This window comes from Petromyzon marinus, unplaced genomic scaffold (assembly GCF_048934315.1).
Source record: "Petromyzon marinus isolate PM22_M1 ecotype Great Lakes invasive population unplaced genomic scaffold, UKy_Petmar_22M1.pri1.0 PM_G_Scaffold_9, whole genome shotgun sequence".
NCBI lineage: Eukaryota > Metazoa > Chordata > Hyperoartia > Petromyzontiformes > Petromyzontidae > Petromyzon > Petromyzon marinus.
Genome location: NW_027423046.1, coordinates 937,335 through 955,802, shown reverse-complemented (window position 1 = coordinate 955,802; position 18,468 = coordinate 937,335). Strand labels below are relative to the sequence as shown.

Here is an 18,468-nt window from a genome sequence, read left to right as displayed (position 1 = left end):
AAATAGATGTTTAATAATGTGGGAGCCAGAGGACATCCCTGTCGCACCCCACGGTGTACAGGGAATGGCTCCGACTCCCGGCCACGTAGTTTTGCCTGGGCCCGCTCACTATCATGAAGGTCCTTAATGATCATGAGCAGAGGGTCAGGGACTTCGAAAGCACGAAGAACAACCCAGAGCCCAGGCCTACTGATGGTGTCATAGGCCTTGACCAGGTCAATAAAGCGGAGATGTAGGTCTTGTTGGAATTCCCTACACCTATACTATACTGTAGACAGAAAATATGACATGTTGCAGGAACGCCTTTTCCTGAAACCGCATTGGGGTTCCGCATGCCTCTCCTAAGCGTGCCTTGAAAGGCGATGTTGAATAATCCTTGCCAGGACCTTTCCCGGCACACTGAGGAGTGAGATACCCCTGTAGTTGTTACAGTCTGTGCGGTCCCCTTACTACAAAGAGGGGGACCACCAGGGCATTCTTCCAATCCTGCGGAACCCATCCAGTGGTCCAGACTGTTGTTATGATGTCATGTAGGGCAGTTTGTGAACAAACGCCACCCTCCCTCAGCATTTTGCTTGGGAGATCGTCTCTGCCCGGTGCCTTTCCTGGTCTCAGACTCTGGATCGCCTTCAGTACTTCCTCAACAGATGGCACCTCAGCCAGCTACTCACAGGGGGTGACTTCTTCCAATATTTGAGGCACCGCAGCCTCAGTAGTGTCATCCCCACTTTGGCCCACGATGTTTTCCAGGTTGAGGGATTTTCCCTCCCCCAGGACCTCACAGAAATGCTCAGCAGATATGCAAACCTGTTCCTCGGGGTCGGAGATTGGATCACTGTTCTTTCCCCTAATGATGGTAATAGGTGTGGCGCTGCTGGTTATATTTTTTATGGAGTTAAAGAGCGATTTGTGATCGCGGGCCATTGAGGCAGACTCCATCTCCTCAGCAACCCGCGACCACCACCCATCCTTGCAGCGCCTCACGGCTCTCCAAACCTCCGAGCGAAGGTTGCGGTAAGCCTCCTCATTCTCCGACGTGGGATGCTATAGGCTATGAGAGTGGGCCTGTCGCTTTTTCTCAGCCAGCCTGAACACCTCCTCTGTCAGCCAAGGTCTCTGGGGAGGTCTGGACCGTGTACCCAAAGCAGCCATTGCAGCTGCATGAGCCACAGTCCTAAATCTCGCCCATTGTCCCTCGACATCAGGAGGAGTGGGGGACGATGCCAACCCCAGCCGCACTGAGACCAGGCCACTATGAGTTTGAATGGGGTCCTGGGTGTACACCCACTACCGGAGTGGAAGAATGGCAGGCGCATCTTACAGATGACTAGTCAATGGTCAGTGGGCAGATCAGTACCACGGAAGGTCCTGGTGTCAAGGACATGGGCCCGCATCCGCTGTTCCGTCACTATAACATCCAGTAGATGGCCTTGCTTAGACCTGGCATGCATCCATGATGTTGTGTGGATGCGCCGATGCCGGAACAGCGTGTTGGTAATTATAAGCCCATGGGCTGCACAAAAATCTAGCTGCCTCCTGCCGTTGTTATTGAACGGATCTGGCTCATGCCTTCCAATCACTCCAGACCAGGTGCCAGCATCATGACCAACTCGGGCATTGAAGTCACCCAACAAGATGACTCTATCCGGAGGGTCCACTTTAGCTAGCACCTGTGACAGGAGGTTATAGGAGGCATCTGACTCATCGGCCTTGCCTACATCCCTCCACGGATGTTCATCTTCGGTGGGGGCATAAGTAACCACGACCACTACTCCTCACCTCTGGTTGATGGGAAGGCGAGCCCAAAGTAGCCTGGGGACTACAGCTTCCCACACCTTACCGCCACGCTCCCACGCCCCCTTCATTCTTTTGTTTAGAAGAAGAGCCACTCCCTGTTGTTTGGCAGTCTCCTCCCCTGAGTAGAAGACTGTCCACCCCTCACGGTGGCAGGAGCCAGAGCCGGTCCACCGGACCTCCTGATTACAACAGAGATCCAGGCGGTACCGGTCCAGCTCCCAACAGAGAAGTGGCAACCTCTCCTCCGCAGTGAGCATTCGAACATTCTACGAGGCCATCCGTAGTGGCTTTTCGTTGTTAAAGGAGGAGCCCCGAGGGGAAGGATTCAGTCTCCTGACTCCGCCAAATAGTGTTTGGCCAGGAGACGTCATAGATGCCTATCCCCCCGGGGCCTCCGGCACAAGCTTATTAATTACATTTTTCATTCATGGTTTGGTGATAATTAATTGAACGTGGATGGGTTACCAGCCCCTCGCACCCATCCAGAGCCCCCAATTGGCCGCTGTGGTGGCTACAAACGTCATGAAGGGAAAAGCCAAAAATCTAAATAGGCACCTCCCCCCATGGCACTGCCCACCACAGCGTTGCCATCCAGCACCAAAGAGGAGGTAGGGGGTTGTTTTTGCCACCGTCACAACCCCCACCATCACCACCATCACCCTCACTACCGTCACCACCACCACCATCACCACCACCCCCACCACCACCCACACCACCACCCCCACTACCACCACCGTCACCACCGTCACCACCGTCACCACCACCCCCACCACCACCCCCACCACCAGCACCACCACTACCACCGTCACCACCATCACCCCCACCACCACCACCACCCCCACCACCACCCACACCACCACCCCCACTACCACCACCATCACCACCGTCACCACCGTCACCACCACCCCCACCACCACCCCCACCACCAGCACCACCACTACCACCGTCACCACCATCACCCCCACCACCACCACCACCCCCACCACCACCCACACCACCACCCCCACCTCCACCCCCACCACCACCACCACTGTCACCACCCCCACCATCACCACCACCTCCTCCACCACCCCCACCCACACCACCACCACCACCTCTTCCTCCACCACCATCACAAACCACCACCACCCCCACCACCACCCACACCCCCACCACCGTCACCACAGTCACCACCATCACCACCACCACCACCCCCACCACCACCACCAGCCTGGTCTCCTCGTCACCTGCAGTCCAACAGGGAGCTCTGGTAGGCTGTCAGCAGTGGAGTCTTGCAGGGGCTAAGCGCTCGCTGGGAACACAGCAGGGGAGAGATAGGTGAGGGTGACACCTGCACCTGTCACTCACCACTCACCACCTCACCACTCAACTCACCTCACCCTTCACTCAACACTCACCCACCCCTCACCAACCCCTCACCTCACCACTCACCACCTCACCACTCACCACCTCACCACTCACCACCTCACCACTCACCCCACCACCCACCTCACCACGCACCACCTCACCACTCACCTCACCACCCACCTCACCACTCACCTCACCACGCACCTCACCACTCACCTCACCACTCACCTCACCACTCACCTCACCACCCACCTCACCACTCACCTCACTACTCACCTCACCACTCACCTCACCACCCAACTCACCACGCACCACCTCACCACTCACATCACCACCCAACTCACCACGCACCACCTCACCACCCAACTCACCACGCACCACCTCACCACTCAACTCACCTCACCCTTCACTCAACACTCACCCACCCCTCACCAACCCCTCACCTCACCACTCACCTCACCTGCCACTCACCCTACCTGTGGGTGTTGTGGAGGCACCCCCAGTGGCAGCTGTCTCTGTGTGTGAGTCTGCCGTTGCCTAGGGGCACCCCCAGTGGCAGCTGTCTCTGTGTGTGAGTCTGCTGTGGCCTAGGGGCACCCCCAGTGGCAGCTGTCTCTGTGTGTGAGTCTGCTGCTGCCTAGGGGCACCCCCAGTGGCAGCTGTCTCTGTGTGTGAGTCTGCTGTGGCTTAGGGGCACCCCCAGTGGCAGCTGTCTCTGTGTGTGAGTCTGCTGTTGCCAGGGGCACCCCCAGTGGCAGCTTAATGATAATGATAGTGATGATAGTGATGATAGGGATTAACGATAATTAGTGATGACAGTGATTAATAATAATTAGTGATGATAGTGATTAACAATAATTAGTGATGATAGTGATTAACAATAATTAGTGATGATAGTGATTAACAATAATTAGTGATGATAGTGATTAACAATAATTAGTGATGATAGTGATTAACAATAATTAGTGATGACAGTGATCAATAATAATTAGTGATGATAGTGATCAACAATAATTAGTGATGACAGTGATCAACAATAATTAGTGATGATAGTGATTAACAATAATTAGTGATGATAGTGATTAACAATAATTAGTGATGATAGTGATTAATAATAATTAGTGATGATATTGATTAACAATAATTAGTGATGATAGTGATTAATAATAATTAGTGATGATAGTGATTAATAATAATTAGTGATGATGGTGATCAACAATAATTAGTGATGATAGTGATTAATAATAATTAGTGATGATGGTGATCAACAATAATTAGTGATGACAGTGATCAATAATAATTAGTGATGATAGTGATTAACAATAATTAGTGATGATAGTGATTAATGATAATTAGTGATGATAGTGATCAACAATAATTAGTGGTGATAGTGATCAATAATAATTAGTGATGATAGTGATTAACAATCATTAGTGATGATAGTGATTAATGATAATTAGTGATGATAGTGAGTAACGATAATTAGTGATGACAGTGATTAACAATAATTAGTGATGATAGTGATTAACAATAATTAATGATGACAGTGATTAATAATAATTAGTGATGATAGTGATTAATAATAATTTGTGATGACAGTGATTAACGATTAGTGATGATATTGATTAATAATAATTAGTGATGATAGTGATTAACAATAATTAGTGATGACAGTGATCAATAATAATTAGGGATGATAGTGATTAATAATAATTCGTGATGATAGTGATCAACAATAATTAGTAATGATAGTGATTAACAATAATTAGTGATGATAGTGATTAACAATAATTAGTGATGATAGTGATTAACAATAATTAGTGATGATAGTGATTAACAATAATTAGTGATGACAGTGATCAATAATAATTAGGGATGATAGTGATTAACAATAATTAGTGATGATAGTGATTAACAATAATTAGTGATGACAGTGATCAATAATAATTTGTGATGATAGTGATTAACAATAATTAGTGATGATAGTGATTAATAATAATTAGTGATGATAGTGATTAACAATAATTAGTGATGATAGTGATTAACAATAATTAGTGATGATAGTGATTAACAATAATTAGTGATGACAGTGATCAATAATAATTAGTGATGATAGTGATCAACAATAATTAGTGATGACAGTGATCAACAATAATTAGTGATGATAGTGATTAACAATAATTAGTGATGATAGTGATTAACAATAATTAGTGATGATAGTGATTAATAATAATTAGTGATGATATTGATTAACAATAATTAGTGATGATAGTGATTAATAATAATTAGTGATGATAGTGATTAATAATAATTAGTGATGATGGTGATCAACAATAATTAGTGATGATAGTGATTAATAATAATTAGTGATGATGGTGATCAACAATAATTAGTGATGACAGTGATCAATAATAATTAGTGATGATAGTGATTAACAATAATTAGTGATGATAGTGATTAATGATAATTAGTGATGATAGTGATCAACAATAATTAGTGGTGATAGTGATCAATAATAATTAGTGATGATAGTGATTAACAATCATTAGTGATGATAGTGATTAATGATAATTAGTGATGATAGTGATTAACGATAATTAGTGATGACAGTGATTAACAATAATTAGTGATGATAGTGATTAACAATAATTAATGATGACAGTGATTAATAATAATTAGTGATGATAGTGATTAATAATAATTTGTGATGACAGTGATTAACGATTAGTGATGATATTGATTAATAATAATTAGTGATGATAGTGATTAACAATAATTAGTGATGACAGTGATCAATAATAATTAGGGATGATAGTGATTAATAATAATTCGTGATGATAGTGATCAACAATAATTAGTAATGATAGTGATTAACAATAATTAGTGATGATAGTGATTAACAATAATTAGTGATGATAGTGATTAACAATAATTAGTGATGATAGTGATTAATAATAATTGGTGATGATAGTGATTAACAATAATTAGTGATGACAGTGATGAATAATAATTTGTGATGATAGTGATTAACAATAATTAGTGATGATAGTGATTAATAATAATTAGTGATGATAGTGATTAACAATAATTAGTGATGATAGTGATTAACAATAATTAGTGATGATAGTGATTAGCGATAATTAGTGATGATGGGTGATCAACAATAATTAGTGATGACAGTGATCAATAATAATTAGTGATGACAGTGATCAACAATAATTAGCGATGATAGTGATTAACAATAATTAGTGATGATAGTGATTAACAATAATTAGTGATGATAGTGATTAACAATAATTAGTGATGACAGTGATTAATGATAACTAGTGATCATAGCGATGAACAATAATTAGTGATGACAGTGATCTTGGGCAGGCGATGTAACCTGCAGTGGAGACACCAACTCCAGGACATGCTTGAGGTGGATGGCGTAGTTGATCTTAGACTCAGCAGTTCTCAACTGGAACAGGGTAGATGGATAGACAGATACATAGATAGATACATTTTGATTTAAAGCTTTCGTGACTGCAGGGATTAATATTCTTGGTTCTTTCGGTAAAGTCACCACGTAGAAAGGGAAACTATAAAATAATAAAAATATAAAACAATAAAATTATCACGAAGTTTCGACTGCAACACGAGCAATCATCATCAAGGTGTGAAAACCACAGCAAGAAAATGTTATTCTTTTATATTTATATTATTTCCCTTCTACGTGACTTTACCGAATATACATAGATACATGTAGAGATAAATATAGACAAATAAATAGATCACTAAATAGCCTCTCTCTCTACATCACGGGTGGGGAACCTTTTTTCTACCAAGGGCCATTTGGATATTTACAACATCATTCGCGGGCCATACAAAATTGATCAACTTAAAAATTAGCCCGTTATATCTGGTCAAACGTTTAATTAACTCGCCCCTAATGTGATGGCCTGGAACTGCTTCTCTTTGGCGAGGCGTTTGGTGATGTTAGCCGGTATTGACGATGTTGTTGCTACTCACAACTGCTCTTCCAGGATTGCTCTACCTAGATTTATTGAATTTCGAGTCCCGCCTGCGGTTGCCTTGGCAGGGCCAGAGGCTGGACGTTCCCCACCCCTGTTTAACGTGATGAAGGGGTACTGTGTGGTGCTGAGCGAGGTGATGCTGATGATGATTAAAGTGATCATCTCACCGTCTCTGTCTTAGGGATTTGAATCAGCATTGAGAGCAGGTGGTCTACATCCAGAAACTGACTGATAGCTGCACACACATACACACAGACATCACACATATACACACAGACACACACACACAGACATACACAACAACAACAACCGCCATTCGCCACTAAGTGGCGGTGACGTCACCACGACGCTTGTGCCAGGCCATGTGCACCTTGAGGCCACGTGAAGTGTCGAACGCCCACCGGCAGGAGGTCACGGGGCAAACCCAGGTGCCACGGGTCGACTGACTGAGATGACTGGCTGATGCACCACCTGTGCCCCCTACTGTGCCAACCTGCTGTGCTTTAGCCACCCGGCGCTCCGCTCATTGTTGTGAGCGTCGCTCCTCCGCCCTCCGTTGTTGTTGGAGGGCGACTGCCTCCAACTGCCCAGTAGCGTCCTTCACGAGCCTCCTCCACAGAGGCCGATCTTGACACCGCTGGTACCAGTCATCGGCAAGTCCACTCAGCTCCACGTCCTCCTGTACCACATCACTCCATCTCTTATCTAGCACAAGCAGCATCCGTTTAGCCCCCTCGATCCGGCCGAACAAAATCTGTTTGGGCATGTGGTGATTGGGCATGCGGGCTACATGGCCCAGCCAACGCAGTCTTGCCTGCCGGAGGAGCTCACCGATGGGACTTTGTCCAGATTTTTCGAGGATTTGTGAGCTCCTTACACAATCCAGCCTGGTTAAACCCAGGATTGATCGTAGGCAGGCCAGCCTAAATATTTCTAACCGGCGAAGATGTTCCATTTGGGGGGTCCACGTTTCACAAGCGTAGAGAAGGGAGGGAAGACCCGAAGCTTCGTGCGGAGCGACAGACCAGGTAACTTCCACACAGCGTTACGCAACCGATGAAAAGACATTGCCGCTCGACTGATTCGGAGTGCGATCTTTGCTGTTAAACCGGAGCCGGTCATGAGCGCACTGCCCAGGTATGGGAAACTCTCCACTCGCTCCACAACTGCCCCATCACCCACCCACCCACTCACCCACCCACATACCCACTCACCCACCCACGCAACCACTCACTCACCCACTCACCCACCCACCCACTCACTCACCCACTCACGCACTCACTCACCCACTCACGCACCCACTCACCCGCCCACCCACATACCCACCCACCCACTCAGCCACCCACCCACCAACCCACCCACCCACCGGCCTGCACTCTATAGAAGTTGTCTTCCTGCATCAGCTCATCCACACAGTCGAGACGGCCTCTGAGCGTCTCTTCGTCCACCAGCGGCTCGTGGATGTTGGCTCTGAGCCGGCGCGCTCCTCCACGCGTCCTCGTGTAGTTGAGCACCCCGAATAGCGAGTGGGAGCTCCTGGGTGCACGCTCGCACGCACACACACACACACACGCACACACACGGGTGGAGGAGGGTCACACACACACACACACCAACACACACCCCCACACACACCAACACACACCAACACACACACTAACACACACACACCAACACAAACCACAAAACAACAACAACCGCCATTCGCCACTAAGTGGCGGTGACATCACCACGACGCTTGTGCCAGGCTATGTGCACCCTGAGGCCACGTGAAGTGTTGAACACCCGCTGGCAGGAGGTCACGGGGCAGACCCAGGTGCCACAGGTCGACTGACTGAGATGACTGGCTGATGCACCACCTGTGCCCCCTACTGTGGCAACCTGCTGTGCTTTAGCCACCCGGCGCTCCGCTCGTTGTTGTGAGCGTCGCTCCTCCGCCCTCCATTGTTGTTGGAGGCCGACTGCCTCCAACTGCCCAGTAGCGTCCTTCACGAGCCTCCTACACAGAGGCCGATCTTGACACCGCTGGTACCAGTCATCGGCAAGTCCACTCAGCTCCACGTCCTCCTGTACCACATCACTCCATCTCTTCTCTAGCCCGTGCCGCACCCGTTTAGCCCCCTCAATCCAGCCGAACAAAAGCTGTTTCGGCATGCGGTGGCTGGGCATGCGGGTTGCATGACCTATCCGAGGGGCCACTCTATCCCGAGGGGCCACTTTAGCCAGCACCTGTGACAGGAGGTCATAGAAGGCATCTGACTCATCGGCTTTGCCTGCATCCCTCCACGGATGTTCATCTTCGGTGGGGGCATAAGTAACCACGACCACCATTCCTCGCCTCGGGTTGATGGGAAGGCGAGCCCAAAGTAGCCTGGGGCTTACAGCTTCCCACACCTCACCGCCACGCTCCCACGCCCCCTTCATTCTTTTGTTCAAAAGAAGAACCACTCCCTGTTGTTTGGCACTTTGCTGCCCCGAGTAGAGGACTGTCCACCCCTCATGGTGGCAGGAGCCAGAGCCGGTCCACCGGACCTCCTGAATGCCACATAGATCCAGGCGGTACCGGTCCAGCTCCCGACAGAGGAGTGGCAGGCTCTCCTCCGCAGTGAGCGTTCGAACATTCCACGTGGCCACCCGTAGTGGTTTTTCGTTGTTTCTGGAGGAGCCCCGAGGGTAGATATTCAATCTCCTGGCTCCACACACAACCACACACACCACACACACCCACACACCCACACACCCACACCACACCAACACCCACACACACACACCACACACACCAACACACACACCAACACACACACACCAACACACAGAAGGGGGAGTGGCTATCCCCGCTAGCGAGGGAGGAGGAGGCATCGTCTACCGAGGGTCGTGGGAGTTGCGCAGCAGCTCCAGGTTGGCGGCCGTGGTGCCGTCGATCATGGCGGTGCGCTCACTGCCGCAGAAGGAGACGCGCACGGAGGCCGGGGCGAGCACCACGCCCTGGATGAACTCCACATACTGCAGCAGCGCCGCCAGCGAAGCCAGGCAGTAGTATCTGGGGGTGGTGGGCAGGGGCGAGGGTGAGTGGGAGGGTGAGAGGGGGGTGGGTGAGTGGATGGGTGAGTGGGTGGATGAGTGGATGGGTGAGTGGATGGGTGGGTGGGTGAGTGAGTGGGTAACCCTAACCCTAACCACTCCATCTCTTCTCTAGCCCGTACCGTGCCCGTTTAGCCCCCTCGATGCGGCCGAACAAAAGCTGTTTGGGCATGCGGTGGCTGGGCATGCGGGCTACATGGCCCAGCCAACGCAGCCTTACCTGCCGGAGGAGCTCACCGGTGAGCTCCTCACCCACTCACCCACACACTCACCCATAGACCCACACACTCACCCACACACTCACCCACACACTCACCCACACACTCACCCACACAATCACCCACAAACTCACCCACTCACCCACATACCCACACACTCACCCACACACTCACTCACCCACTCACCCACCCACTCACCCACCCACACACACACCCATAGACCCACACACTCACTCACCCACCCACTCACCCACACTCACCCACACACACCCACTCACTTCCCCTGCACGTCCATGAGCACGGTGGCCATGTGGGGCACGCAGAGCCTTCGCACGGCGTCCATGCCCCGCTCCTCGTTGAAGTATTTCCTCAGCACCGTGGTCACGTGGGCCTCCTGCACACGCACTCACCACGAGGTGGCAGCACCCACTGTGGTGCGTCTGTGGGTCTCTGTGTGATGAGTCTATCGGTCTCTGTGTGGTGAGTCTATGGGTCTCTGTGTGGTGAGTCTGTGGGTCTCTGTGTGATGAGTCTATGGGTCTCTATGTGATGAGTCTATGGGTCTCTGTGTGATGAGTCTGTGGGTCTCTGTGTGATGAGTCTATGGGTCTCTGTGTGATGAGTCTATGGGTCTCTGCGTGATGAGTCTATGGGTCTCTGCGTGATGAGTCTATAGGTCTCTGTGTGGTCTGTGGGTCTCTGTGTGGTGAGTCTATAGGTCTGTATGTGATGAGTCTATGGGTCTCTGCGTGGTGAGTCTATGGGTCTCTGTGTGATGCGTCTGTGGGTCTCTGTGTGGTGAGTCTATGGGTCTGTATGTGATGAGTCTATGGGTCTCTGCGTGGTGAGTCTATGGGACTCTATGTGGTGAGTCTATGGGTCTCTGTGTGGTGAGTCTATGGGTCTCTGTGTGGTGAGTCTAGGAGTCTCTATGTGATGAGTCTATGGCTCTCTGTGTGATGAGTCTATGGGTCTCTGTGTGATGAGTCTATAGGTCTCTTTGTGATGAGTCTATGGGTCTCTGCGTGATGAGTCTATGGGTCCCTGTGTGGTGAGTCTATGGGTCTCTGTGTGGTGAGTCTATGGCTCTCTGTGTGATGAGTCTATGGGTCTCTGCGTGATGAGTCTATGGGTCTCTGTGTGGTGAGTCTATGGGTCTCTGTGTGGTGAGTCTATGGCTCTCTGTGTGATGAGTCTATGGGTCTCTGTGTGATGAGTCTATGGGTCTGTATGTGATGAGTCTATGGGTCTCTGCGTGATGAGTCTAGGAGTCTCCGTGTGCTGAGTCTATAGGTCTCTGTGTGATGAGTCTATGGGTCTCTGTGTGATGAGTCTATGGGTCTCTGTGTGATGAGTCTATGGCTCTCTGTGTGATGAGTCTATGGGTCTCTGTGTGATGAGTCTATGGCTCTCTGTGTGATGAGTCTAGGAGTCTCTGTGTGATGAGTCTAGGAGTCTCCGCGTGGTGAGTAGTGGCGATGCCGTCCGTGCGTGCTCACAGGGAAGTAGTCCCTCAGCAGGGTGAACATTTTGCTGGCGTTTGGGTTGCAGGCCGTGTGGGGCATCACCACCTCCAGTGGGCGTAGCACCTGCAGCTTGGTGATCGCCTGAACAAGCAGCAGCAGCAGCAGCGCCAGCAACGAGAACAACAGGCTGAGGTGCAGCAGGAGGAAGTCACGGGACAGACCCAGGTGCAGTGGGTTGACTGCTGTGCCAGGCTAGGTGCACCAGGAGGAGGTCACGGGACAGACCCAGGTGCAGTGGGTTGACTGCTGTGCCAGGCTAGGTGCACCAGGAGGAGGTCACGGGACAGGCCCAGGTGCAGTGGGTTGACTGCTGTGCCAGGCTAGGTGCACCAGGAGGAGGTCACGGGACAGGCCCAGGTGCAGTGGGTTGACTGCTGTGCCAGGCTAGGTGCACCAGGAGGAGGTCACGGGACAGACCCAGGTGCAGTGGGTTGACTGCTGTGCCAGGCTAGGTGCACCAGGAGGAGGTCACGGGACAGACCCAGGTGCAGTGCGTTGACTCCTGTGCCAGGCTAGGTGCACCAGGAGGAGGTCACGGGACAGATCCAGGTGCAGTGCGTTGACTCCTGTGCCAGGCTAGGTGCACCAGCAGGAGGTCACGGGACAGACCTAGGTGCAGTGGATTGACTGCTGTGCCAGGCTAGGTGCACCAGGAGGAGGTCACGGGACAGACCCAGGTGCAGTGGGTTGACTGCTGTGCCAGGCTAGGTGCACCAGGAGGAGCTCACGGGACAGACCCAGGTGCAGTGCGTTGACTCCTGTGCCAGGCTAGGTGCACCAGGAGGAGGTCACGGGACAGACCCAGGTGCAGTGGGTTGACTGCTGTGCCAGGCTAGGTGCACCAGGAGGAGGTCACGGGACAGACCCAGGTGCAGTGGGTTGACTGCTGTGCCAGGCTAGGTGCACCAGGAGGAGGTCACGGGACAGACCCAGGTGCAGTGCGTTGACTCCTGTGCCAGGCTAGGTGCACCAGGAGGAGGTCACGGGACAGACCTAGGTGCAGTGCGTTGACTCCTGTGCCAGGCTAGGTGCACCAGGAGGAGGTCACGGGACAGACCCAGGTGCAGTGGGATGACTGCTGTGCCAGGCTAGGTGCACCAGGAGGAGGTCACGGGACAGACCCAGGTGCAGTGGGTTGACTGCTGTGCCAGGCTAGGTGCACCAGGAGGAGGTCACGGGACAGACACAGGTGCAGTGGGTTGACTGCTGTGCCAAGCTAGGTGCATGAGGTAAGGTAAAATAAAAAAAACTAGTGTTTAATAGTTTAAGACTAACCTAACCTGTCAATGTATATATACTGCATACCGTCAGAATAACGACACGCACACATTGGCACGTAGCTACTTACGTGGCTACGGGGCCCCGCACTTTCAAGGGCCCTGCGCTAAACGCTTTCAAGCGATCAATTCCGGTTCGGTGATTCCGCTCTCTTACCAGAGTACGAAACCGCCCTTCAGCTTTTACGAACGGCAGAGTGTGTTGAAGGTTCAGTTTCAGTTTTCAGTTTATTTTGGGTATAGTCCTGTGAGCCATCCGGCTCTTGAATCGGAGTGCAACCGCAACAAACCAACAAAAACACGAGCAAGAAAAGCATCAAATTTTGACTTAAAGCTTCCGTGACTGCAGTGGTTCATATTCTTAGCTCTTTCGGTAAAGTCACGTTAAAGGGAAATAATAAAATAATAAGCACAGAGACAATTTAAACCGAGAAGATGGATTCTGGCTTAGCAATCATTGGAAGGATTTGATAAACCATTTCAGGTCTTAATTGATTGTTCACGCTTACGGTGGCATTTAGACAGCATACATTAATTTTTCGTCTCCCCCCTCCTCTTTTCAGAACATAGATGGACTCGTCCTTCTAAATAAACTGTCAAATCGCTGCCCGTGGTGCTAACGTTTTATAAATAAATAAATGCACCGTTTAAAAATAAATACATAAATGCAAACCGACACACCTGATGACGACTGTTTGTGTTATGGTCGAAACGTCGTGAGAATTTTTATTGTTTTATATATATTTTATTATTTTATTGTTTCCCTTCAACGCGACTTTACCGAAAGAGCTAGGAATATTAATTACTGCAGTCACGAAAGCTTTAAATCAAAACAACCACAGCCACAAGCAAACTTAGGTTAGAGATGCGTCGCATTATCCGGCCGTACGGCAAGTGACAAAAATGACAATCGCTATACCGCACAGGTGAAGAATGTGCGTGTTTTAGTTTTTAATTCAGGGCCCGCTTCATAACACGCACTGCACGGGGGGGGGGGGGGCCTTTATGTTCATGCACGGAGAGAGAAGGAGGCTGACCTTGACGTAGGGCTGGCTGTCGGGGAACTGACACAGGACCAGCTCGGGGCAGCGCAGGTCGATGCTGGCCAGGCCGACCTCGCCCCGAGCGATACCTCGGCCCTCTGCCAACGCCACCACCACCGACCTCGCCTCCACCTCCTCCTCCTCGTCGTCGTCGCCGGCGTCGGCGTCGTCAGTCGTGGAGAACGAGGTCGCTGCGGGGCCACAAAAGAGACGGGGTGCTGCCTCCTGTCGTGAGTCGATGAACGGTGGTGAGTCTACGGGTCTCTGTGTGAGTCTACGGGTCTCTGTGTGAGTCTACGGGGCTCTGTGTGTGAGTCTACGGGTCTCTGTGTGAGTCTATGGGTCTCTGTGTGTGAGTCTACGGGTCTCTGTGTGAGTCTATGGGTCTCTGTGTGTGAGTCTACGGGTCTCTGTCTGAGTCTATGGGTTTTTGTGTCAGTCTATGGGTCTCTGTGTGAGTCTATGGGTCTCTGTGTGATTCTACGGGTCTCTGTGTGAGTCTATGGGTCTCTGTGTGAGTCTACGGGTCTCTGTGTGAGTCTATGGGTCTCTGTGTGAGTCTACAGGTCTCTGTGTGAGTCTATGAAGGGTGGTGAGTCTATGGGTCTCTGTGTGAGTCTATGGGTCTCTGTGTGAGTTTACGGGTCTCTGTGTGAGTCTATGTGTCTCTGTGTGAGTCTATGGGTCTCTGTGCGAGTCTACGGGTCTCTGTGTGAGTCTATGAAGGGTGGTGAGTCTATGGGTTTCTGTGTGAGTCTGTGGGTCTCTGTGTGAGTCTATGGGTTTCTGTGTGAGTCTATGGGTCTCTGTGTGAGTCTACAGGTATCTGTGTGAGTCTATGGGTTTCTGTGTGAGTCTATGGGTCTCTGTGTGAGTCTATGGGTCTCTGTGCGAGTCTACGGGTCTCTGTGTGAGTCTATGAAGGGTGGTGAGTCTATGGGTCTCTGTGTGAGTCTATGGGTCTCTGTGTGAGTTTACGGGTCTCTGTGTGAGTCTATGTGTCTCTGTGTGAGTCTATGGGTCTCTGTGCGAGTCTACGGGTCTCTGTGTGAGTCTATGAAGGGTGGTGAGTCTATGGGTTTCTGTGTGAGTCTGTGGGTCTCTGTGTGAGTCTATGGGTCTCTGTGTGAGTCTACGGGTCTCTGTGTGAGTCTATGGGTTTCTGTGTGAGTCTATGGGTTTCTGTGTGAGTCTACGGGTCTCTGTGTGAGTCTATGGGTTTCTGTGTGAGTCTACGGGTCTCTGTGTGAGTCTACGGGACTCTGTGTGAGTCTACCGGTGGACGTGGTGGCCCTGCTGCTGCTGCCGGGCGCATGCCTCTGGCGTTGCCGCCGCGAGCTGCCCGGCGCTGCACGGAACCGGGAAGCGGGGAGGGGCACCCGCGGGGCCCAGGAGGAGAAGCCTGGCATCACCACGGTGGGAGCATCACCGCAGCCGCCACCGCCACCACCGCCGCCACGGCCGCCGCCGCAGGCCCTGCCGCCGCCGCTGGTGGTTGTGGCGGTGTCGGCGTTGCCGCTCCGGTCGGCCCAACCCGACTCTGGGAACAAGAGAAACGGGGGGGCGGCGGACGGAGACTTAATTAAAGCGATCCGTTTTCTTTGAGGCTCCTCACGCTCTCGGCCCTGTTCTAACGTGGCACGTGGGGAGCGCGATGGCGTCCCCAGTGGACGCGGGCACCAGAAGACCGACATCGTTCAAGAGAGAGGCTTCACCAAAAACAGAAGCGAGAGAGCTTGCATACTTCGACAGCTGGCGAGGAACGACGCCTCCCTCTCGTCTCCCGCCCACCAACCCCAGCGAGGTCTTCTGCAAAAATCCTGTTCGGCAGGATTAACGGTGCTCCCCTTTGACAAGACCCTAGCGGAGGGTGTGAGCTGATTTTCGAAAGGGGGGGGGGGGGTGGAGAGGCTGCGTAGGGCCACACATTCGCTCGACGCAATATCACAGAACGGTGCCCGGAATGGAAAGCCGTGGGCTTGTCGGAGCCTTAACGCTCCGCAGGGAGCGGAGAGCAGCGAAATGCAATCTGTTCCTTAAAACTGCCATGACCGCAGGAATTCGTGTTGTTGAGTTATTTCGGCAAAAACTCACGTAGGTACAAAAACATTTTAATGGAACACGACATTTAGATCGTGACACAAGCAACTGTCACCAGGTGTGAAACGAACACAGCAGGTGGACCGCCGACGTAGGAGCTGACGTAGGAGCAGTCCACGTGACCTCACCGAAAGAACCAAAGGATAAGGAGCAAGAGGAGCCAAAGTACGGTAATTCATCAACATCAAAATAATCCGCGGAGAGGCGTCATCCCCCTCAGGGGCGGAGCCAGGATTTTCAGCCCGGGGTGACATTCAACAAATGTTAACTTCAAAAATGATTAGAGATTTCGATTTAAAGCTTTCGTGACTGCAAGGATTCACCTTCTTTGGTTCTTGCGGTAAAGTCACCACGTAGAATGAGAATAAAATAATAAAACAATAAAAGTCTCACGACGTTTCGGCCACAACACAAGTGGCCTTCTTCAGGTTTAAAGGGACAGACCTGTTGGGACGACAGGTGGCCTGAAGAAGGCCACCTGTGTTGCGGCCGAAACGTCGTGAGAATTTTATTGTTTTATTTTATTATTTTATTCTCATTCTACGTGGTGGTGACTTTACCGAAAGAACCAAAGAAGATGATTAGAGAGTCAGGCTTGTTGAACCAGACGCCATCGGTTTGGCGACACGCTCTGACGGTGCAGTTACACGAAGTCCGCCGGACCGAGTGTCGTGCACTTACACGCACAATGTTTCAGATTTTTCGATTTTTTATTTTTTTTCGGGGGTGACAATTGTCTAACCCTGTGACCCCCCCCCCGCCCCCTGGCTCCGCCGCTGATTGCCCTCCTGCACTCTCTCCGACCTTGCATCCTGGAGTGGCGTGCCGCGGGCGTGGAGCTGAGCAAAGACGAGGAGGCGGAGGAGGTGGAGGCGGTGGTGCTGTGTAGCTTGGCTCTGGTCTTTGTGCGCCGGGGAGGAGAATCCAGCAGTAGGCCAAACGAGTACTTGGGACCCTTCGTGGACATCCTGCAACCAAGCCTGGGGGTGAGCGAGATGTTGACTACCTCACCTGGTATACAGCAAGAGGTCGTGTGTTCCACCACCATCATCATCGTCACGGTGGCTAGGAGATGTTGACTACCTCGCCTGGTATACAGCAGGTCGTGGGTTCCACCACCACCATCATCATCATCACGGTGGCTAGGTGATGTTAACTACCTCGCCTGGTATACAGCAGGAGGTCGTGGGTTCCACCACCACCATCATCATCATCACGGTGGCTAGGAGATGTTAACGCCTGAGCCTGGCAGTGATTAGGAAGCTTGGGGAATATTCAAATCTGTGCGAGGGGCTTAACGCTGCTCAGACGATGAGGATCTGCGAGATTACCTCATCCGATTTCAAAAGAGCGGATCACCTGTCAGACACACACACAGACATCACACACACACACAAGACACACACAGACATCACACACACACACAAGACACACACAGATATCATACACACACAGACATCACACACACAAGACACACACACAGACATCACACACACACATCACACAAGACACACACAGACATCACACACACACAGACACACACAAGACACACACAGACATCACACACACAGCCATCACACACACACACAATACACACACAGACATCACACACAGACACACACAAGACACACACAGACATCACACACACACACAAAAGACTCACACAGACAGACATCACACACACATCACACACAGACACACACAAGACACACACAGACATCACACGCACACAGCCATCACACACACACACACACAAGACACACACAGACATCACAAACACACAAGACACACACACACAAGACACACACACACACAGACATCACACACACAAGACACACACAGACACACACACACAGACATCACACAAGACACACACAGACATCACACACACACAGACACACACAAGACACACACAGACATCACATACACACAGCCATCACACACACACACAAAACACACACAGACATCACACACACATCACACACACACAGACACACACAAGACACACACAGACATCACACACACACAGCCATCACACACACAAGACACACACAGACATCACA

At 50.7% G+C, this 18,468-nt stretch overlaps 1 protein-coding gene across 1 annotated transcript in view; it reads right to left on the bottom strand.

Annotated features, from left to right (window-relative positions):
- Positions 1-17,984, bottom strand: part of LOC142921823 (mutS protein homolog 4-like) — a 33,185-nt gene extending 15,201 nt beyond the window's left edge. The window contains exons 1-11 of the mRNA XM_076063160.1: positions 17,737-17,984; positions 17,210-17,373; positions 15,582-15,845; positions 14,300-14,496; positions 11,959-12,066; positions 10,738-10,853; positions 10,027-10,200; positions 8,527-8,696; positions 7,328-7,395; positions 6,530-6,604; positions 3,024-3,088 (exon numbers count right to left, since the gene is read on the bottom strand). Of these exons, the coding sequence (XP_075919275.1) occupies positions 3,024-3,088; positions 6,530-6,604; positions 7,328-7,395; positions 8,527-8,696; positions 10,027-10,200; positions 10,738-10,853; positions 11,959-12,066; positions 14,300-14,496; positions 15,582-15,845; positions 17,210-17,373; positions 17,737-17,741 (1,406 nt within the window). The 5' untranslated portion in view covers positions 17,742-17,984. The remainder of the gene's footprint in view (positions 1-3,023; positions 3,089-6,529; positions 6,605-7,327; positions 7,396-8,526; positions 8,697-10,026; positions 10,201-10,737; positions 10,854-11,958; positions 12,067-14,299; positions 14,497-15,581; positions 15,846-17,209; positions 17,374-17,736) is intronic.
- Positions 17,985-18,468: the final 484 nt, after the last annotated feature.